The 22182-nt window shown below is 40.5% G+C and overlaps 1 protein-coding gene across 2 annotated transcripts in view; it reads right to left on the reverse strand.

Annotated features, from left to right (window-relative positions):
• LOC126250230 (cell division cycle and apoptosis regulator protein 1-like) overlaps positions 1-22182 on the reverse strand; it is a 259454-nt gene that overhangs the window by 200899 nt on the left and 36373 nt on the right. For both annotated transcript variants that reach the window (XM_049951541.1, XM_049951542.1), the window contains exon 4: positions 855-935. In XM_049951541.1, coding sequence (XP_049807498.1) covers positions 855-935 — 81 coding nt within the window. The remainder of the gene's footprint in view (positions 1-854; positions 936-22182) is intronic.

Here is a 22182-nt window from a genome sequence, read left to right on the forward strand (position 1 = left end):
CACTCAATGGGGTTCAAAATTATCCAATACTTGATGAATAGGGACACTTCTTTGCTGAAAATCATCACATTTTAACAGAATCTTCCGTCGGTTCTTGGTAGAGCAACATTATAATAATAAATAAAAAGCACCAGTTTGCTTATATATATTGTAGAACAAAAGCAAACTGGTGCTTTTCATCTATTATCATCACATTTTACAAGACACACGTCAGTTTACAACCCCAGTCAAAGATGTATAATAAAGAGAGCCAGAAGAGCTCTGAGGGAAAATCAGTGGAATAAGTGATGCTATTGTTGGTAGTCAAGGCCTTGATCACTATGTTTTGACAATTAAGTTCTTTGAGGAATATTTAGCTGCAAGTACACCTTGCTACTGTAAGCTTCTTTATGAAGTTGATACCAGTACTTGTCCCTCCATGTTACTCATATGGAGGGATACTATAATATGTCATATTGTAGCAACAGCCCAAAAAACTTTGGATGGTAGGCATTGGGTTGACTTAAAACACCCACTTCCCCAGCCGAAACATTTTTGATCCAAAAGCCATGGAAAAGTGCAACAGTCTTGACACAAATAATTTTCCCTGTATATTCCGTGCAAAATACTTTAGAAATTATCTGGCTAATACAACAACTGTACAAAAAAGTTGAGTGACTGTTTTGAAAAATAAACTAAATGGAGTTTTCATTTCAATGAAAAACATAAAAATACTGTCAATATCAGTCCATTTATATTTCAGCCATCTTCCTATTCTTGAAAAGCAATGCACTGGAATGAAATATGCTTAGTAACTACAGGAAACAGAAACATCCAGATGTAAATACATGGAAAAAAATTTTTTGCAGTCATACCTGTGTGTTTCCAAGAGCTGTCTGCATGGCTACACCAGCTGTGGCCATTCCAGTAGGCATTGTTGACATTGCCATACCAGGCTAAAACATAAATATTTAAAATGTAAATGATATACACTAATCGCTTTGTGTACTTCAATGTCTGTGACAGAAACAACACATAAATGTGCAAAATCTGATAAGGTACATTATTATTTATACATCTATCATTAAATATACATACACAATTAAATACAAATTTATTATTAATTACCTAGAAGCATATATTCAGAGCTATTTAGAAGAGAATGATTAAGAAAATAGTTGAAGTAAAGTTCAATGCTACATTAAGTGATCTGAAAAATACTCAGGAATGTAATCCACCTATGAAGAAAGTTTCTTACAAAAATCGTTGTTTGATTTTTGAGTTTGATTGTCTGTCTTGGATGCTTACCAGTTAGAATTAGTAAAGGATATAGAGAAAATCTTAACACAAGACACATATTTCATGGTAGTTTTTTTAAAATGTATATATGCCTGATAAAATTATAGAGGTGCCTATTCAACTCCAGACTGAAGAAGAGGGGCTATGTGTGTCATGCAGAGGTTTACGTCATGGGTATCCACAGAAAGTTATCAAAGAGTGGATACAATTCCAAAATTTCACTTTGTCACACAACTTATTCTGTGAATTTAAAAACGTGTCATGCTGCAAGAACTAAATTTGTATTTTTGAGAAGTTATTTAATATATGAGGCAACAGTTTGTTGCGAAAGCTTGAAGTTTGTGTGTATGTTTGTGTTTGTTTGTGTGTCTGTCGACCTGCCAGCACTTTCATTTGGTAAGTCACATCATATGTGTGTCTGTCGACCTGCCAGCACTTTCATTTGGTAAGTCACATCATCTTTGTATGATATCCTTATGAAGACAGAAACAAGAAGTACACCCTGGCTTACAGCTACCTCACAAAGGAACCCTAGCACTTGCCTTTTTGTTGGTGATGAGCTTATTGTATTTGACAATGAAAAGAAAATACAATGATTCATATATAAGTTAATGCTGGGCAGAGAATACAATATGGAAATCTCAATTACTAAAACAAGGGCAGCGACATTTGAAGAAGTTAAGCCAATCAGATCAAAAGTTGTTATTGATAACAGAATAATTGAATAAGTTAACACTTTAATTAGGAAACTAAATAAGTTACTGCATAACAGAGATACAGACTACAAGTCTTATCCATTTCAGTACACATGTGGTGCTATTAATAGTACCTTAAATAATGGAGTTAGAAGGGAACAAAAATAAAATTTTATAAAAATATGGCTGTGACTTCTCTGCTGTATGGGAGTGAAAACTAGGCTCTTACAAAGTGTGTGTGTGTGGGGGGGGGGGGGGGGGGGTGCTTACAGGCAATCAAAAGCGAAGTTAACAGCACCCTTAAACACATTAAGAGAAATGAATGTGGATAAAATTACTACAATGTGATTACACATGTTAAGTCAATGGGAAAGAATAAAAGATGCTGTACAGGAGACTAAAATACAAGTAAAACGACAAGGGAGCTACAAGGAAGGCAAAGAAAAATGTCATTGGCTGACCACTTATGTAAAACATGGGTGAGGCAGTTACCCTGTTTACACATTAAAACCACTTCCTAAAATCTTGGAAAAAAACATTGGACAACTCGCAAAACGTTAAACTCTAACCACATTTATTTGCACATTACCTATAATAGATTGCAGATCCATCGGCAAATTAGCCGTGGCCCACTGGTTGGGAAATAAAACACAGTCCAATATAATGTGGCGCACTGTGAACTGTATGCCACAAGCACCACAAATTGGAGGGGCCCTTCATCAGAGCAAGAAGGCATCTTAGGGCTGTGCTCCATGTGAAGAAGAGTGACAAGAACCTCATTCCAGCTACTTGGCTGGAAGGAAGTACATCACTGCCGCATTGTGTGCTTTATTAGATGGACATTATTGTCTGTCACTTAAAAGCACTCATTCTCCCACCAATGCAAGACTCTGGAGCTTAACAGCGAGATTATAGCATGCAGAGAGATGGCACAATGAAATACCTGAGGATCATGACATGCCTTCTTGGCTGCTAGATCCGCCCTTTCGTTCCCCAAAATTCCCATGTGCCCTGGCACCCAGCAGAAGGGTACCTCCTGCCCCAGTCATCGTAGTTGGAGGAAAGCATCCTGGACAGTCTGGACTACTTTGTCTGTTGGGTAAAAACATTGCAGAGAGTGAAGGGCACTCAGAGAATCTGAACAGACAAGAAATTCAGTACTTGAAGAATGTCTCATCTGCTCCTTTGCCCGCAAGATCACACATAATTCTGCTTCAAAGTCAGTAACGTCTTGAGGCACTTGGACCTTGAGGACACGACCTGGGAAAACAACAAACAAACCAGCAGAGTCCTCGTTTCGAACCATATGTAAAAACAGCTACATAGATGTGGCGCCCAGATAAAATGTCAAAAAATATTGTATTTAAGATGAAAGCAGGAGTGCAGTCTCTCCTGTAATGCACCAAATCTAAAATTACTCTGGGCCTCTCCAGTGGCCAGGGTGTCAGATGGTTAAAATCCTGGACTTGGGGTCATACTTGCTCCACACTGAGTGACTCCAGCAAACGCTGCACATGGATCCCAAATGGCATCATGACTCGTGGACAATTGGAGAAAAGGCACTCCAAAGGTGAACGAGCAACAGTTTGGTGTGCGAGTTAAGTCCGAGTTGCGAGGAACTTACATGCCTGATGTACCATGAGAAGCTGCCACTGGATGGTAAGTACCAGTTCCCCAGCCTCAGCACAGAGGCTGGGTATGGGACTGGTCCTAATAAGCACAGGTGGCCAGCCAAATCCCCTCATGGTGGACAGCATCAATGACCTTCAAATAAGAAGGCCTCGCCGATCCACACACTGCACACCCATAGTGCAGCTATGAATGCACGAAAGCCCTATGAAACTGGATGAGATGTGCCCTGTCTGCTCCCCACGACCTGCGTCTAAGGCACTTGATAATGTTTAATGCCTTGAGAGATCTGGCTTTCATGTGAGGCAACCACAACAATTTGGAGTCAAAAATGAGGCCCAGAAAAACCTCACTGAGTCACTAAAATGGAGGATGGTGTCTGGTGTCCCTCAGCTGCAAGTCAGGTAAATTAAACACACACACTCTCTCTCTCTCTCTCTCTCTCTCTCTCTCTCTCTCTCTCTCTCTCTCTCTCTCTCACACACACACACACTCACTCACTCACTCACTCACTCACTCACTCATCTGTAGAAAACTGGAAACCCATTTTTGGAGGCCACTTCTCTAGTCGCCACCAAAATTGTACACAAATAAGGAGACTGTACAGGACTCCTTACCACAGACGTGACACTTCCCCCCAAAATAATATGACAGCGTGTAAATATGTCGAGTTCCAAAAAAAATCACTGAGACCAGACAATGGTTAACCAATCGCTCCAGGGACTTTCCTACACAGTTCGTTAAGGCTCTGTAACTACTGGGAGATGTGCAGTCGTTTCCTGGCTTTAGGAGAGATATCAGACTCGTCTCCCTCCACGAGTCGGGGAAGTTGCCTGTCTAGCATGTAATACGAAATATTTGAGGAAGATTCCTGTTGACACTGATGGCAAATGTCTAAGCATGCAGTACTAGATTTGGTCATGACTGGGTGCACTGCCACAAGTCTCAGACAGTGCTGATTCCAGCTCCACAGATAAAGGAGAGTTGTAGGCCTCAGAACTGTTGGATCTGAAGTTATACTTGCCCCTCTCTACAGTTGCACAGGAGCAACAAAATGCCGAATCCTGGCTTACATCAGATGTAGTTTTTGCAAAATGATCAGCCAGTGTCTGAGCGACATCTCTGAGCATTGTTTGGAGACAACCCTTGTTTCAGCACTGCTGCTAACGGTAAACGAATGTGTTTACTGGAAATTCTCCGGATGGTTTCCCGTACTTTTGTAGAACATGAGGAATGGTTGATGGAGTCTAGGACTGCTTGCCATGACATTTTCTCGGTCTCCTTAATGATGCATTGAGCATTAGCTCTCGTCACTCGAAAGGCTGTGAGGTTGTTTGCTGTTGGGTGGCACTTAAACTGTCGAAGAGCCACACACCTGTCCTGGATTGGTGGATGGCACTCATCTGTCCACAAAGGTACAGGTCACCTCCTAAGATGACCTGAAGGCTGTGATATTGATAAGCCAGTGACATGAAGAACGACATGTATGACGTGATCCACCCATTCCTGGACATTGCTATGATGTTCAAACACAGCCAACTGGCTGAACAGCACTGTTAGCACTGCTGATTGTCCCATTTTGGTGGCTTCTGTTCCTACAATCCTCCATCCAGTAGGTCATCCATAGTGGGAAGTGATCACTGGAATGAAGGTCATCAGTTGTTTCCCACTTCGTGGAGTGTGCAAGAGCTGGAGAGCAGAATGAGAGGTCAAAGGCTGAGGATGACACAGTAGCTGAGAAATTCGTGCTGAGGATGCACAGCTCCTGAGACATAATGAGATTCTCCAAGACTCGATCCCTGGGGCAAGTATAGTTTGAGCCCCATAATACATTACGGGCATTGAAATCACCCAGTAGGAGAAACAGGCAGGGGAGTTGTTCAATGAGGCCTGCAAGAGCCTCACAATCTATCACATCCTGTAGAGGTAAGTACAAGGAGCAGATAGTGATCGTCTGACTCGCATGAACTGCAATGGCTACTGCTTGATCAGTAACTAAGGTGAGAGGAGAGGAGAGGAGAGGAAATGTGTATGGTACTGATAAACACAGTAATACCTCCTTTGGCTTGAGTCCCGGTCAGGTCAACCTTATGGTGGAGGGTACAGCCCCGTAGCACTGGGGGTCAATAGCTTTAAATGCATTTCCTGTAAATGCAAGCACAGGGAGTGGGCCTTTACCAGGAGTTTTTGTTCCTCCACATGAGTCCTGAACCCAGTCATGTACCACTGTAGGATGAGAGCCACCTATCATGGGGGTTGTGTTTTCACCCCGTTTTTCCGCCAGGGTGGGGAGCCCACAACAGTAGGAGTTTTAGCCTTGTGGCAAGATGGTTGCCTTGGGCAGACTTCGCAGTCCCTTGGCTCTGATGCAGAAGCAGCAGAGCCGTCAAGTCGGATGACATAGACGTGGTCTGACTACCGCCAGTTTTTGCCTGTGGTGGAAACTTCCCTTTTGTTTTCTTGGCTTGGGAGGGCTTTGTGGGAAATATCGTAGAAGTGGGAGAGGTGGTGCTGAATTTTTTACAAGAGGTACTGTGAACTCTGCAACGGTGGTAACAGTGGCTTTCTTTGAAGTTCTCAGTGGGGCTATGGGCTCTGAAACAATTGCAGCTTGACAAGTACAAGACCTTTTAAGGGCATAAGCTGCCTATCCTTATAGATCTTCTTGGCCTCTCCACAAGGGATGCACTTCGATGTCTTAATCTCCTGTATCTTCTGTTCTTCAAGGAAGACGCTGCAATCCCTACCCCAAACAGGGTGATCTCTAGAGTAATTTACACACTTTGGAGGGGATGAGCATCCAACACCATCATGGGCAGCCTTCCCACATTTGCCACAGGTGTCTTCACCCTTGAAACCCAAGGTGGTGTGCCCAAAGTGCTGGCATTTAAAACAGCATATTGGGTTGGGGGCATAGGGATGTACACAGGAAACCTGCCTTGATATGCTCCGGGAGTTTTGTGCTATTGAAGGTAAGGATGAAGGAGTCAGATTTTACCAGATCCCCATCCACTCTTTTCAGTATATTCTACACACTGAAGATCACTTCTTGAGCCAACTCATCTTTCAATTCCTCCTTAGGAATGTCTATTAGATCTCTACATCACACAACAGCTTTGCTGTAGTTCAAGGTGGTGTGGAGCTCCGTTTCGATGACATATTCTCCAAGGCACTTAGCTTCCTGGAGGTTTGTTGCTTGTTGGGAACTAGCTGTTTCAACCAACAGTGTGCCATTAAGCAATCACTTGATGGATTTCTGTGTACCTGTGATTCCCTCCAAACCGTTTCGAATACAAAAACCTTTTCAAAGCTGCCCTTTTTCTATTTCACAATTAAAATCACTTTCCGACTGGCAGAATGCATTCTGTTACTATTCATGGACAAATTCTGTATCACCCCTGAGTCTGGAGGACTGACTACATGAGCCCTCTTATTTGATTGGGTGTTAGTACCTACCAGCGGCTCACCCTTGCCACTGGGAGGAGAAGGAGAAAACTTTGAGAGCTCCATTTCAATACCACGAGCAGCCACGGAAATAATGGTCCACTCAGACAGAGCCCCACATGCCGAGTAAGCTTTACACAACTGAGGTGCAGCAGGGTCCCCAGACTGTTCCACCTCAACAGCCATGCACCTCATTAGTGTACGGCACACCTTGAGACTGAGGTTTTTAATAGAAGGCACCATCCTTGCGAGCTGGACAATCAAGCCAAGATCCCTGTGACACACAATGTTCCACTGTTGCACCATACAGTCATTGCTGAAGCATTCCCAGAGCTTATGGTGACAGGACTGGTGGCGCTTACCAGTTCCCAGCTCAGGAACCCCGGGTTCGCCAAGCTCGTATTCAGAAAATGGATGCTGAGCCCCTGATGGGATTTATAAGAACAGTGAAAGATTGCACATCCTAAGACCACATTAAGAATTATTGCACATCCTAAGGCTGGATTAAGAATGAATAAATTAGAGAAGAACTGAAAGTCAAAGGGATAAGCAACATAACAGATAAATATAAAAAAAAGGTGAAGAGAGCATGTGAGCAGAACACCATAAGAAAGTCTGATGAAACAACTATTGAGATACAAAAACCTGGATGGCACAAAATGAGATAAGCTCAACAATAACCTTTGCAAATGGAACAGGTAGATGCCTTAATCCTTGGAAGTGAAGAACATGATTATCAACGTTTTGTGAACTATTTGGACAGAAGGTTGGTCTAAGAGTGTCCAGTATAGCTAACAGAACTACAGAATATCATTGCTTATGCCACGATAAGTCAATCAAACGAAGCAATGTCCAATCCACTGTCTCAAGTACTGTCTTGAGTATAATTCCTCCAGCATCTATCCATCCCCTCTCTTTCATCTACATTTCTCATGGCGCTGCCACTACTACTTCTTGCCTCTGTTCCCTCAATCACACATATGCCACTTGTAACTTCTTGTGTTCCACTGACACCTCACTAAATACTCTAACGCTGCTCACTAACTGCTGTAAACCCAAGAATGTGACTCATCGACGAAAGAAGTAGCTTACAAAACGCTTGTTCGTCCGATTCTTGAGTATTGCTCATCAGTATGGGACCCTTACCAGGTTGGATTAATAGAAGAGATAGACATGATCCAGCGAAAAGCAGCGCGATTCGTCATGGGGACATTTAGTCAGCGCGAGAGCGTTACGGAGATGCTGAACAAGCTCCAGTGGCGGACACTTCAAGAAAGGCGTTACGCAATACGGAGAGGTTTATTATCGAAATTACGAGAGAGCACATTCCGGGAAGAGATGGGCAACATATTACTACCGCCCACATATATCTCGCGTAATGATCACAACGAAAAGATCCGAGAAATTAGAGCAAATACGGAGACTTACAAGCAGTCGTTCTTCCCACGCACAATTCGTGAATGGAACAGGGAAGGGGGGATCAGATAGTGGTACAATAAGTACCCTCCGCCACACACCGTAAGGTGGCTCGCGGAGTATAGATGTAGATGTAGAATACCTCTTCCAATCTCCTTATTTCTTTTCGTAGTTCACATACATTAAATATAAAACATTGGTGACTAGACAATATCACATCCTGTTGCCTGGAAAATAAAACTTCTACTTCCAGGTGATCTTGCAGTGCCCCTACTCAGCCCCAGGCAAAGAGGTACAGCACCATCAAGCCTGGCACACTTCCTTCCTTGCCTTGCCTTGAATGGCAACCTGAGGACAATGATCACCACCACCACCACCACCACCACCACCACCACTACCTCCATCCAGAAGCCTACTGATAGCCAGCACCTCTCACACAATAACTAAAGATAATCCTTACCCTAACACATAAAAATGCTTTTACCTAACACTACTTTAACAGACTATACAAAATACCCCAAGAAACACAATGAAACAAAATACATCAACTACCTTCTTGCCCTTAATGCATCTGGTATATCGGGTACATGGTCCTTCTCCTTGTGTTAACACACTTTTCTGCTCCTTCTTCTTCACTGTCTTTTTTTGTTCAGTTGATACTCCTCCTGGGACCAATCCTGGCGCACCCTTGAATGTATGATTGCTGACCTCATTGGTAACTGTAGCTTCGCATTCCCAGGTGATGTGTTTTCAATCACTTGGTACAGGTCCTGTTATTGTGTCATGAACTACTTCGGTTTTCCTTTTCGAGTATATGAACTCAATAACAGCAGTACTGGCCACCTTGTACTGAGGTAAGGTTCCCAGTGCTTCTCTGTCTCCTCCTTCCTCTACAACACCTTGGTATTTGCTTTTTGAACTCTTTTCCAAACTACTCCCACATTTCTCATGAGCTCTTGGACTGGTTCACTGTCTCTCCTCCCTTTCTGCATTATCATACTGAATGGTGATGGCATCTTTTTACCAAGCACCACCTACAATGGTGACAGTCCTGTGCTGATGCACATTTTCAAATTATACTCACTCACCACAAAAGATAAATACATATGCCAATCACTATTGTGGGAGCTGATGTAATAACTGAGCATCCTTTCAATTGTTTTATGAACCCACTTGACTCTTCCATCCGACTGCGGATGAAATGGACTAGTTCTTAATTTCTTCACTCTCAACACCTGACATAACTTAATCAGATCCGACATCACGTTTGTCCCCTGATCAATTATTATTGCCTCTGACACCACAGACTTCAACACTCATTTATTCACCAATGCTTGCACGACTGAGACTGCCTGCTGGCTCGGCACTGGCATCATCTCGATATAACAAGAGAAATGGTCTATTATAGTCAGCACAAAATGATTCCCTGCTGGAGTTTGGTTAAATCATCCTAACACATCCACCCCAAATATCCAAAACAGTTCCGTACTTTCTGGCAATCTCTGATCTCTGCAACAATACTCATTTTCGACTCAAATCTGCACATCGTGCACACTGAACACGATTTTTGACACACTAATGAACATCATTTTTTCTTCCTGTCAGCTCCAGATCTACAATTTTTCGAACTGGGGCAAAAACTTGATAGTGGTCCCCCCTGACCCCATTCTCACTTGAGCATTTGAGACAGGATGTCAAAAATTTAAAAAGTATCAAATTTTCAAAAGTATGATCATTTTATATATATATATATATATATATATATATATATATATATATATATATATATATATATATATATATATATATATATATAGAATCAAAACTCTTCAGAAAATTTGCACTCTTCATTGCCTATCAGTTAATAACTTTCTCTTTTGCGTGACACAAAATTAAATATAGGAAACTTAAAACCAGTAAAGACAGGTGACAAGCAAGACAGTACACATTTCTTCAATCCTTAGATCCCAGCATTTTTTCTCTCTAATCTTGTTACAGGTTTAAATGGCATTCTTTCCTTTCTGCAAAAGAATCTATTACCTCATCAAAGTTCGTCAAACATTTTGCTACATGAAAAATCAAAATGTTCCTGTCTAATACCGAAAAAGCTGTTAATGCGAATAGTGCCCGAGATTGGTGTGTTTTCTAGATTTTATTAGATCTATTTTGTCACTGTCTGCTAGATAAAATTAAATAGGCCTTTTTAATATAGCAGCAATTGTAACACACACCAAATAAGCAAGGCTGTTTTGGCACAAATTGTCATTTTTATCTTCCTCATTCACATAAATAATACAACAGAATATGAGGTGTGACAATAAACTAATGAGACTGATTTTCTTTGCAAGATGTGTCAACCCTGCAGGCTTGCATAGGAACAATATCTTTGATCTTGGTCTATAAGCTGCTTCTAGTCCAAGCAACACATCAATGCAACTGCTCAGTCGTGAGTTGAGCTGTAATAAGTTAACACGTGTTTGTGTCACTCGCCACGGAAATGGAACCACATAATATTGCACAACGGTATGCCATTTCTTTTTGCGTTAAATTGGGTGAAAATGCGACGACATCTTACGGTAAGCTTCAGAAGGCGTTTGGAGAGGAGGCTATGTCAAGAGCTCAAGTTTTTCATTGGTATAAAATGTTTAGTGAAGGCAGAACAAATGTTGAAGACGAAGACCGCAGTGGATGACCATCAACCTCACGGACGGATGTCAACTTGGCCAGGGTGTGTGAACTCGTACGATCTGACTGAAGAGTATCCATGAAAATGATTGCAGAAGAACTGAACATCAATCGAGAAACAGTTCGTCTAGTAATAACTGAAGATCTTGGTATGAGAAAGATTCGTACAAAAATGGTCCCCAAAAATCCCACACAACAACAGCGAGAAACACGGAAAAATGTGGCAGCCAATCTGTTAGAGCAAACAGAAATCAATGCAGAATTGTTGAGCCGTGTTATCACTGGTGATGAAAGTTGGTTTTTTCAGTACGATCCAGAGACAAAATGCCAAAGTTCGCAATGGTGCTCAAAAGGATCACCCAGACCAAAAAAAGCTCACATGTCAAAGTCAAAAGTGAAATGCATGCTTGTGTGCTTCTTTGATTCCAAGGGAATTGTTCATAACGAGTGGGTGCCTCCTGGACAAACAGTTAACCATATTACTACACAGAAATTGTAGAAAGACTGTATAAAAGAGATCGTTGTGTCCGTGCCAACATTGTTGATAATTGGATTCCGCATCACAATAATGCGCCATCCCATACTGCTCTGTCAGTACAGCAATTTTTAACCTCCAATCAAATTTCAGTACTACCACAGCCACCTTATTCACCAGATATCACTCGGTGTGACTTTTTTCTATTTCCAAGAGTCAAAACAACAATCAAGGGACATCATTTTCAAACAACACAAGATGCCCAAAAAGTTGTGACGAGAGTCTTGGAGGATATTACAGAAGATGAGTTCCAGAAATGTTACCATCAGTGGCAGAAACGCTGGAAAAAGTGTTTGCAATCAGAAGGGAACTACTCTGCAGGAGACAACCCTAAACTTGACTAAAACGGTAAGTAACTTTTTTTTTTTTCACATCAGTCTCATTACTTTATTGTTGAACCCCGTATAATTCACAAAGTACCAATATCAAATGCCTATTAGGCCTATTACAACCAAAAAGTTTTTTGTTAGGAAATAGTTTCTCATTTCATTAATATGTTCGTTTTTCAAGCATGAGATGGAAAAGTAGTAGCAGTACGAACTTTTCATAAAAATTTGGAATCGTCACAGTTTACCATACAGGGTGTTACAAAAAGATACGGCCAAACTTTCAGGAAACATTCCTCACACACAAAGAAAGAAAATATGTTATGTGGACATGTGACCGGAAACGCTTACTTTCCATGTTAGAGCTCATTTTATTACTTCTCTTCAAATCACATTAATCATGGAATGGAAACACACAGCAACAGAACGTACCAGAGTGACTTCAAACACTTTGTTACAGGAAATGTTCAAAATGTCCTCCGTTAGCGAGGATACATGCATCCACCCTCCATCGCATGGAATCCCTAATGCGCTGATGCAGCCCTGGAGAATGTCGTATTGTATCACAGCCGTCCACAATACGAGCACGAAGAGTCTCTACATTTGGTACCGGGGTTGCGTAGACAAGAGCTTTCAAATGCCCCCATAAATGAAAGTCAAGAGGGTTGAGGTCAGGAGAGCGTGGAGGCCATGGAATTGGTCCACCTCTACCAATCCATCGGTCACCAAATCTGTTGTTGAGAAGTGTACGAACACTTCGACTGAAATGTGCAGGAGCTCCATCGTGCATGAACCACATGTTGTGTCGTACTTGTAAAGGCACATGTTCTAGCAGCACAGGTAGAGTATCCCGTATGAAATCATGATAACATGCTCCATTGCGTGTAGGTGGAAGAACATGGGGCCCAATTAAGACATCACCAACAAAGCCTGCCCAAACGTTCACAGAAAATCTGTGTTGACGACGTGATTGCACAATTGCGTGCGGATTCTTGTCAGCCCACACATGTTGATTGTGAAAATTTACAATTTGATCACGTTGGAATGAAGCCTCATCCGTAAAGAGAACATTTGCACTGAAATGAGGATTGACACATTGTTGGATGAACCATTCGCAGAAGTGTACCCGTGGAGGCCAATCAGCTGCTGATAGTGCCTGCACACGCTGTACATGGTACGGAAACAACTGGTTCTCCCGTAGCACTCTCCATACAGTGATGTGGTCAACGTTACCTTGTACATCAGCAACTTCTCTGACGCTGACATTAGGGTTATCGTCAACTGCACGAAGAATTGCCTTGTCCATTGCAGGTGTCCTCATCATTCTAGGTCTTCCCCAGTCACGAGTGATAGGCTGGAATGTTCCGTGCTCCCTACAATGCTGATCAATTGCTTCGAATGTCTTCCTGTCCGGACACCTCCGTTCTGGAAATCTGTCTCGATACAAACGTACCGCGCCACGGCTATTGTCCTGTGCTAATCCATACGTCAAATGGGCATCTGCCAACTCCGCATTTGCAAACATTGCACTGATTGCAAAACCACGTTTGTGATGAACACTAACCTGTTGATGCTACGTACTGATGTGCTTGATGCTAGTACTGTAGAGCAATGAGTCGCATGTCAACACAAGCACCGAAGTCAACCTTACCTTCCTTCAATTGGGCCAACTGGCGGTGAATCGAGGAAGTACAGTACATACTGACGAAACTAAAATGAGCTCTAACATGGAAATTAAGCATTTCTGGACACATGACCACATAACATCTTTTCTTTATTTGTGTGTGAGGAATGTTTCCTGAAATTTTGGCCGTGCCTTTTTGTAACACCCTGTATAATTAGTGTCATGTCCACATTTCTTCTCCTTCCTCATTCTACCAAACAATCTCATCATCGCTAATTATGTAACTATTCCTGACATAGTCAAAACTTATTCTCTGGTTAATTTCACTAACCATGCCAGAATACCAGTTCAGTTACTCTGCATTTATTCTCTGTTTAGACATTATTACGTGTTCATACAAATCATTTTCCATGCTATTCTGAGCTGCTATTTGTGGCTTTACATCTGGCCCTTAGCAGTGTAGCAATCTGGCAAAACTTTCTTGTTAAAATTTCATTTTCATGGTACACTGAGAAGATACTATGTAATCTTGCTTACCTGTTATTCCTGTTAGTTGTTTATTTCCACTCTAGTAGTCTGAATTTATGGATTTCGCTAATAATTATAACAATGCTTATCATTCGCACACTCAGTTAACCACATAAACAAACAGCGATTGGTATTCACCCATTCAGGTTTATTCGGCTAAGCTTTTATAGCCCCGTCCCCTTTTGGCTGTAGGAAAGTTTTTTATTTCTCGGTGCGATGGGGGTTCACCTGGCAAAAACATCACGTACACTATGTACGCATTCAAAAATCAACTTATGAATCTTTCAGAAATCAACTTAGAATGTGTTCAAAAATGTTCGAAAACCAACAGGGATGCATTTCAAAATCATATGAATAATCGATAGACCAACATGTGCTGAATGCTAGGCTCTCTTTGAAACAAGTTTTTTTTTCCTTCTTCTTAAAGAATATGAATTTGTCCCCCCCCCCCCCCTCTGCCCCCTCTCCTACATCCGGTCCAGTTTCCTTTCCATCAGTACTTCTCTGTCACCCTCCAATTCATTGTTCTGCATACTCCATGGCCAGACAAAATATGATACTGAATCTCTTTAATCACCTCTTCGCTCAGCTTAGCTGGTACTACCACTTGTGGTGTCAATCTTGTCTCCTTACATAACAACCTGTCGCATATGCTGAACTGTTGTCCTGTACTGTATTGCTTACATTCTCTATCAGTGCTCTGCGCTGCTTGCCATCCAGCAAGGTCTAGACCTAGTACTTGTATCACTGCTACCTACCTGCTTAATGCATCTGCATTTCCGTGTTTCTTCCCCAGTTTGTGGATTACTTCGGACTCAAATTCATTGAGTTTTAATGCTCATCTCATCAGTCTACTGGATAGGTCCTTCAAATCTAGTAACCACGTCAAAGCAGCATGATCAGTCACTACTTTAAATTTTCTCCTGTAAAGGCAACACTGGACATATCTTACTCAATACATAATGCTAAGCATCATCCTCTCTGTAGTAACATGGTTTCTCTCACATCTATTCAGTTGTCTCAATGCAAAACCAATACAGTTTTCTTCCCCACTGACCTCCAGACTAAAACGGAACCGAGAGTGTGGTTTGAAGTATCACATAACAGTATAAATTCCTTCCGATAATCTGGGAACACCTGCAATGGAATCTACATCAACACTTCCTTCAGCTCATCAAACCCCTTTTGACACTCCTCACACCACACAGACTTCATACACTTACTCAGAAATTACTAAAGCAGCCACATTATACCTGCAAACCCTTCTCACAAATTTCTTATAATAACTTGTGAGGCTCAAGGAGATCGTAATTTTTTGCTTGTCCCTGGTGGTGGAAAAAGACACACAATTTGTATCATTCTTGGTTTGGTCCTCACACCATCCATACTAATTACAAGGCCCAAGTGATTCACTTCTTACACCACAAAATGACACTTTTCAGAACTCACTGTTAAATGTGCAGCCTGCAATCTTCTGAATATTTCTCTAGTCACTGTCTATGCCCTTGCATATCTCTTGAAAAGACAATTATGTTGTCAATGTACAATACACATTGATGAGGCTTTAATTCCTTCAACAATCTGATGACAAATGCTAATATGTTGTTGAAGGACTCTTCAAACCAAATGGCATTCTTCTATACTGAATCTGTCCTCAAGGCAAAAAAACACAGTCTTTTGGACTCACCTGCAACTGATGGTATCCACTCCTTAAATCCATCATCGAGAACTACCAGCACTGCCCAAGATTATCAACTGTTCCCATGACGTTTGGAATGGGGTAAGCATCTGTGATCATCGATGTTACAATAGTTGCAGCAATATCAATACTTCCTTGAACAGTCTGTAGATTTTTCGAGTACAATTACAATTTCTGCCCACCATGGGCTATTATTTTCTTCTATTATCCTGTCAGCTAACTGCTGATTGATAAATTATTCTAGAATCAGCTACAGATACAGTGGTATTCTTTCTGTACAGTTTCCGGTACACTGGCACTTCATTCCCCAAAGGAATCCTCTGTTGAGTCATGGACATTGTAGGCAATGGCTCCCATGGAAAAAAAAAAAAAAAAAAAAAGAAAAAAAAAATAACAAATCTTGAAAAACCAAGAACAGTTCTTCCATATGCGCCCTCTCTGTTCCTCAAATGCTTAACTTTCTCATACAATGCAGACTTAGCAGTGTCCTCTGCTTCTTCTTAGCTCATGCCTTCTCTGCAGCAATCTTCCTCTTCTGGAATCTCTTAATGTTGCTACTAATGTTCCTTCCAACAACTTAACCTCCTCGGTGCCGAAATTATCCATTCTGATAGATATTACCTTGTCTCCATCCTTTTCCTGTGCACAAACAACACTTTCTCACAAAACAACATGCTGCATGTAAAAAAATCATTACTCTTCAATGGTTCCACTATACACAACATACTAACTGGCAAGTCAGACTCCACACTCACACACAGCAACTTCCCAGTGCCTCTTGAGAAAAACCTTCAAATTAAGCCTTAATTTCACTGCTCATATTCAACAGGATTGTCTGCTATGATAGACGCTTCTGTGATAAATCATCATTAACAACAGATTCCCCCAGCCGGAATGTCTTCTCACTAAATTCCAACACACATAATTGGAGATCAATTATGGAATGATGCCGACGCAAAAAGTCTAATCCTAAGTCATACGTTAGACCTCCGTTACATGAGACACCACTCCTATGCCCTGCCTAAACTTGGTTGACCCCAACTGAAAGTTCATTACAAATTACAGAGGCTATTGTAACACCATTATCGATTGTAAGTAGTTTATACAGTGTTATTAAGTGTATTTAACTATGAAGTGATTGCTCTGTACTAATTAAGATCTTTGAACTGTCAGAGAGAAAGTGGAAGTTTATGATGTATATATTGTAAAGATATAATAATATTCAAAAATAATGAAACTTCATAAAATATGTATGCTCATAAAAGAGAAATTGTACTCTGAATACTGGTTCATACTTAGGGAAGCTGTATTATATAAAGGAAAAGGTGTAGTGAAACCCCTCCACTGCAGAAGGGGCTTGGCGTGTGAGAAAAGGTAGATTTGGCGGTCAATCTGGGTGGCAAGACAGACAGCATATTTTGCAGCCAGTGGCCAGCAGTTATACAGTCAATACTGTAGGTGCCAAGTGAGGCAGTCAGAAGCCGATTTATGTTGAAATTGCCTTGGATGTGGTTTCGGCTGTAATGTGGTGCTCTTGTATTATGGTATGGCTCTGAAATGATTTATACATTGCCAAGAAGAAATTTGAAAAGAGCCTTAAACTGCAAGAGGTGAGACCAGATAGCCGCCATATGCTTGTCACCACTATTGCGCCACTGCTCTGCTAACTTCGGGAAATCAGATATGTATTTTAGTATGAACCAGCATATTTTTGTGGTTTTTTTTTTCAATAATAATTTCAGTGATAAAATTATGTGTTTGGACTTCGAAATTGCCCTGATCATGAAACCTATACAGGGTCCTATCCTAAACGTGCTAAAGACTGAGTATCCTGTTTCTGAATCATCAGTGATTTGTTTCTACTTTGAATGTACCCAAGTTTCGGTGCTAGAGTGTATAAATAATGCTAGTTAAACCACCTGCTTCACAGGTAATGAAAGAGGCACATAATTTTAACTTTCATGAAACTTAACTTTGTTGTGACTATTGTTGTTGTTGTTGTGGTCTTCAGTCCTGAGACTGGTTTGATGCAGCTCTCCATGCTATTCTATCCTGTGCAAGCTTCTTCATCTCCCAGTACCTACTGCAACCTACATCCTTCTGAATCTGCTTAGTGTATTCATCTCTTGGTCTCCCCCTACTATTTTTACCCTCCACGATGCCCTCCAATACTAAATTGGTGATCCCTTGATACCTCAGAACATGTCCTACCAACCGATCCCTTCTTCTGGTCAAGTTATGCCACAAACTTCTCTTCTCCCCAATCCTATTCAATACTTCCTCATTAGTTATGTGATCTACCCATCTAATCTTCAGCATTCTTCTGTAGCACCACATTTCGAAAGCTTCTATTCTCTTCTTGTGCAAACTATTTACCGTCCATGTTTCACTTCCATACATGGCTACACTCCATACAAATACTTTCAGAAATGACTTCCTGACACTTAAATCTATACTCGATGTTAACAAATTTCTCTTCTTCAGAAACGCTTTCCTTGCCATTGCCAGTCTACATTTTATATCCTCTCTACTTCGACCATCATCAGTTATTTTGCTCCCCAAATAGCAAAACTCCTTTACTACTTTAAGTGTCTCATTTCCTAATCTAATACCCTCAACATCACCCGACTTAATTCGATTACATTCCATTATCCTCGTTTTGCATTTGTTGATGTTCATCTTATATCCTCCCTTCAAGACACTGTCCATTCCGTTCAACTGCTCTTCCAAGTCCTTTGCTGTCTCTGACAGAATTACAATGTCATCGGCGAACCTCAAAGTTTTTATTTCTTCTCCATGGATTTTAATACCTACTCCGAATTTTTCTTTTGTTTCCTTTACTGCTTGCTCAATATACAGATTGAATAACATCGGGGAGAGGCTACAACCCTGTCTCACTCCTTTCCCAACCACTGCTTCCCTTTCATGCCCCTCGACTCTTATAACTGCCATCTGGTTTCTGTACAAATTGTAAATAGCCTTTCGCTCCCTGTATTTCACCCCTGCCACCTTTAGAATTTGAAAGAGAGTATTCCAGTCAACATTGTCAAAAGCTTTCTCTAAGTCTACAAATGCTAGAAATGTAGGTTTGCGTTTCCTTAATCTTTCTTCTAAGATAAGTCGTAAGGTCAGTATTGCCTCACGTGTTCCAGTATTTCTACGGAATCCAAACTAATCTTCCCCGAGGCCGGCTTCTACTAGTTTTTCCATTCGTCTGTAAAGAATTCGTGTTAGTATTTTGCAGCTGTGACTTATTAAACTGATAGTTCAGTAATTTTCACATCTGTCAACACCTGCTTTCTTTGGGATTGGAATTATTATATTCTTCTTGAAGTCTGAGGGTATTTCACCTGTTTCATACATCTTGCTCACCAGATGGTAGAGTTTTGTCAGGACTGGCTCTCCCAAGGCCGTCAGTAGTTCCAATGGAATGTTGTCTACTCCGGGGGCCTTGTTTCGACTCAGGTCTTTCAGTGCTCTGTCAAACTCTTCACGCAGTATCGTATCTCCCATTTCATCTTCATCTACATCCTCTTCCATTTCCATAATATTGTCCTCAAGTACATCGCCCTTGTATAGACCCTCTATATACTCCTTCCACCTTTTTGCTTTCCCTTCTTTGCTTAGAACTGGGTTTCTATTACTAGGAACTAATTTCTGAAGTTTTATTTGAAAATATTGAGTTAATAGCTATATAGTGTTGAAATATAAACAAATTCAAGTGGGGGTTAGAAATCAACATTAGTTAATGAAATTGTCTCTGAAATAGTTACAGAATTTACTACGGAGTAAATGACAGTTTATGGGGCTCCCTCTATATTCTTTTCCACTATGAGAAAGTCAAACTAAAGATTGAGTTTTTTTTGGTTGCTATTAAAAGAAATCTGTGACACTGCTAATAATGAAGGTATAATAAGTATAGGTGTAGGATTATTTAATTTTATTTGTGGTATGTATGTGTTAGCAGAAATCAGAACTCTTTCCATGCCCAATTTCAGTCCAGTGTGTCTTTAGTAACATCTTAATGTTGAATTAGTACTGAATTAATTAATGACTGCAATAGTAATTTTTATTACTATGGGTGAAATATTATTTAGTTCTCTATGTCTGCTGGTTTGTATAAAAAACTATCTACTGCTAACCACTGCGTAGTTCATTCATTAGGTATGTGTATCCATTGCACTGTTTAAAAGGAGCATTAATGGAAGTCTCTCCAGCAATCCATGTTCATTTTTCTTTAAACTTAATGTTTCAAAGTATTATGCCTAATTAGGCTGGCAACCGTTTAAGTATTTCATTTACGTGAACTTTGTTACTTTCATTACTTACAAAATAAAAGTCTTTCAGCTTTCTATTAACTGCCATAATCACGAAATCCATGTTCGATACCCTCCGTCCATTAGGTAAACGCATGGTCAGACTTCAAAATTCCTCCCAGAGGGTAGCGCTAATTGTATGTTAAAGTCATATTTGGCACAACATACGTACACAGGTGTTACACTTGGCACTGCGTGACAGGACATTTATTTTAAGCTTTAATTACAACAATAGTTCAGAACGTAAATATTAGGCAAAAAACAATAGTAAGAAGATTATTGAATGTACAGCGGCACGAACTTGTAATATATCAGGTGAAATAGTTAGTAGAATTTTTCCCAGATCTGAAAGTTAAAGATATAAAATAGTAACAAAGTAAAAATTGATACAAAAACTAAAGTAGAGCAGGACGGGAAAGTACAGAGTGCATTAGGTGGCAGTAGTTCACTAGGTGCAAACACAGATGATGCCACGAGTTGGCGGCAGGCTTACGTGGAGTATCATACACACGTAAACAATCAAATTGAAATAATGAACTTGTCACACATGAAAACAGGCAGGAAAGAGGACATGATCGAAGACAGTGGTTATATCAACAAATCGATAGATATGTTTAATTCATCGTAGGTCAAAAGTGAAATGAGTGAGTCGCGAGGAGCAGAATTTGAATATGAGGATGCATCAGAACAGGAAAGTGAAAACCACTAGATATGACTGAATTGTCAAAAATGTTGGCTGCTCAGATTTCAGTACAAGGCCAACAAATTGCAGAACAAAGTCAGAACATTAACAAACAAGTTGCAGCACAGGGTCATTACATGAAAGCATTGAGTAGTGACATTAACAACCAAATTAAAACACTTGAGAAAACACAAAGTAAGCAAACTGAAATGCAAGGGGTTAAGATCAGTAAACAAATTGATGAAGTAAATTCAAGAGTAGGTGTAGTGAGCAATGTAATTAGAAATTTAAAAAGTAAAATGAATATTATTAATAGTAATGTTGCCACTATGTGACGACAAATTGATGAAGTTAACGATAGATTTGACACTGAAATAATGAAAATTCAAGATAAAGTAGAACTTTGGCAATAACTAAAGATGAAGAAAAAGTGTTTGGTCTCAAAACCGAAGTAATAACTAACTGTAACTAAGTGGTCTCAAAACCAAAGTAATAACTAACTGTAACTAAGAAGTTTCTCAATTGAGACAATCGGTGACTGAGTCCGAAAGAGAATTGAGCAAACAAGTAGCAACATGCGAACACAAAGGCGAACAACACACTTTGCAGATTCAAGGTAAAATGTGCAATCTTGAACAAAAGACAAGAGAAAAACCTAATTATACTACTGAAAGAGTAAGTTACAGCAGATTACTGGAGGGAAAAGAACTTTTCGACCCGGCAAAAAGACATAATGGATGGCATCCTTTAGACTTTTAGAAAAACTGTGAAAGAAATTTTCCTGATTATTTGACAGATCAAGAGAAAATTAATGTGGTTATCAGTGCAGGGATGCAAACAGGTGGGGATTAAATCTAGGAATGAACCGGCTGTCATTTGAAGGGTTTAAGCAAAAGTACTGGAATACTGGTTGAAACAAATGCCAGACTATTTATGGCGAGAATTTATTATGGCCAGACTATACACTAATAGAGGCAGGAACTCTAGGAAAGAATTCTGCGAAATGTGGTACCAGAAGTTGACCCATTTAAGAACTAGATGAACTGAAACTGAGATAGTGTGGGAGCTATGGAATAAAAGTCCCAGAGGATTTTAAATGATACATGGGAAGCAACCACAGAAGCTTATCATCATTTTTGGAGAGGGTAGAAGATGAGAGGAAACCGTGACTATTGTCAAAACAATAATAGCAATCGAACAAGGGAAAATCATGAACAGAGCGAACAAACAAAAAACGAACGTTACCAAATAAATACAATACAAAGAGGTAGAGGCAGAGGATGCGGTAACATATCATTTCGCGGTAGGGGATTTGTGCCGCGAAA

Source organism: Schistocerca nitens, chromosome 1, assembly GCF_023898315.1.
Source record: "Schistocerca nitens isolate TAMUIC-IGC-003100 chromosome 1, iqSchNite1.1, whole genome shotgun sequence".
Lineage (NCBI taxonomy): Eukaryota > Metazoa > Arthropoda > Insecta > Orthoptera > Acrididae > Schistocerca > Schistocerca nitens.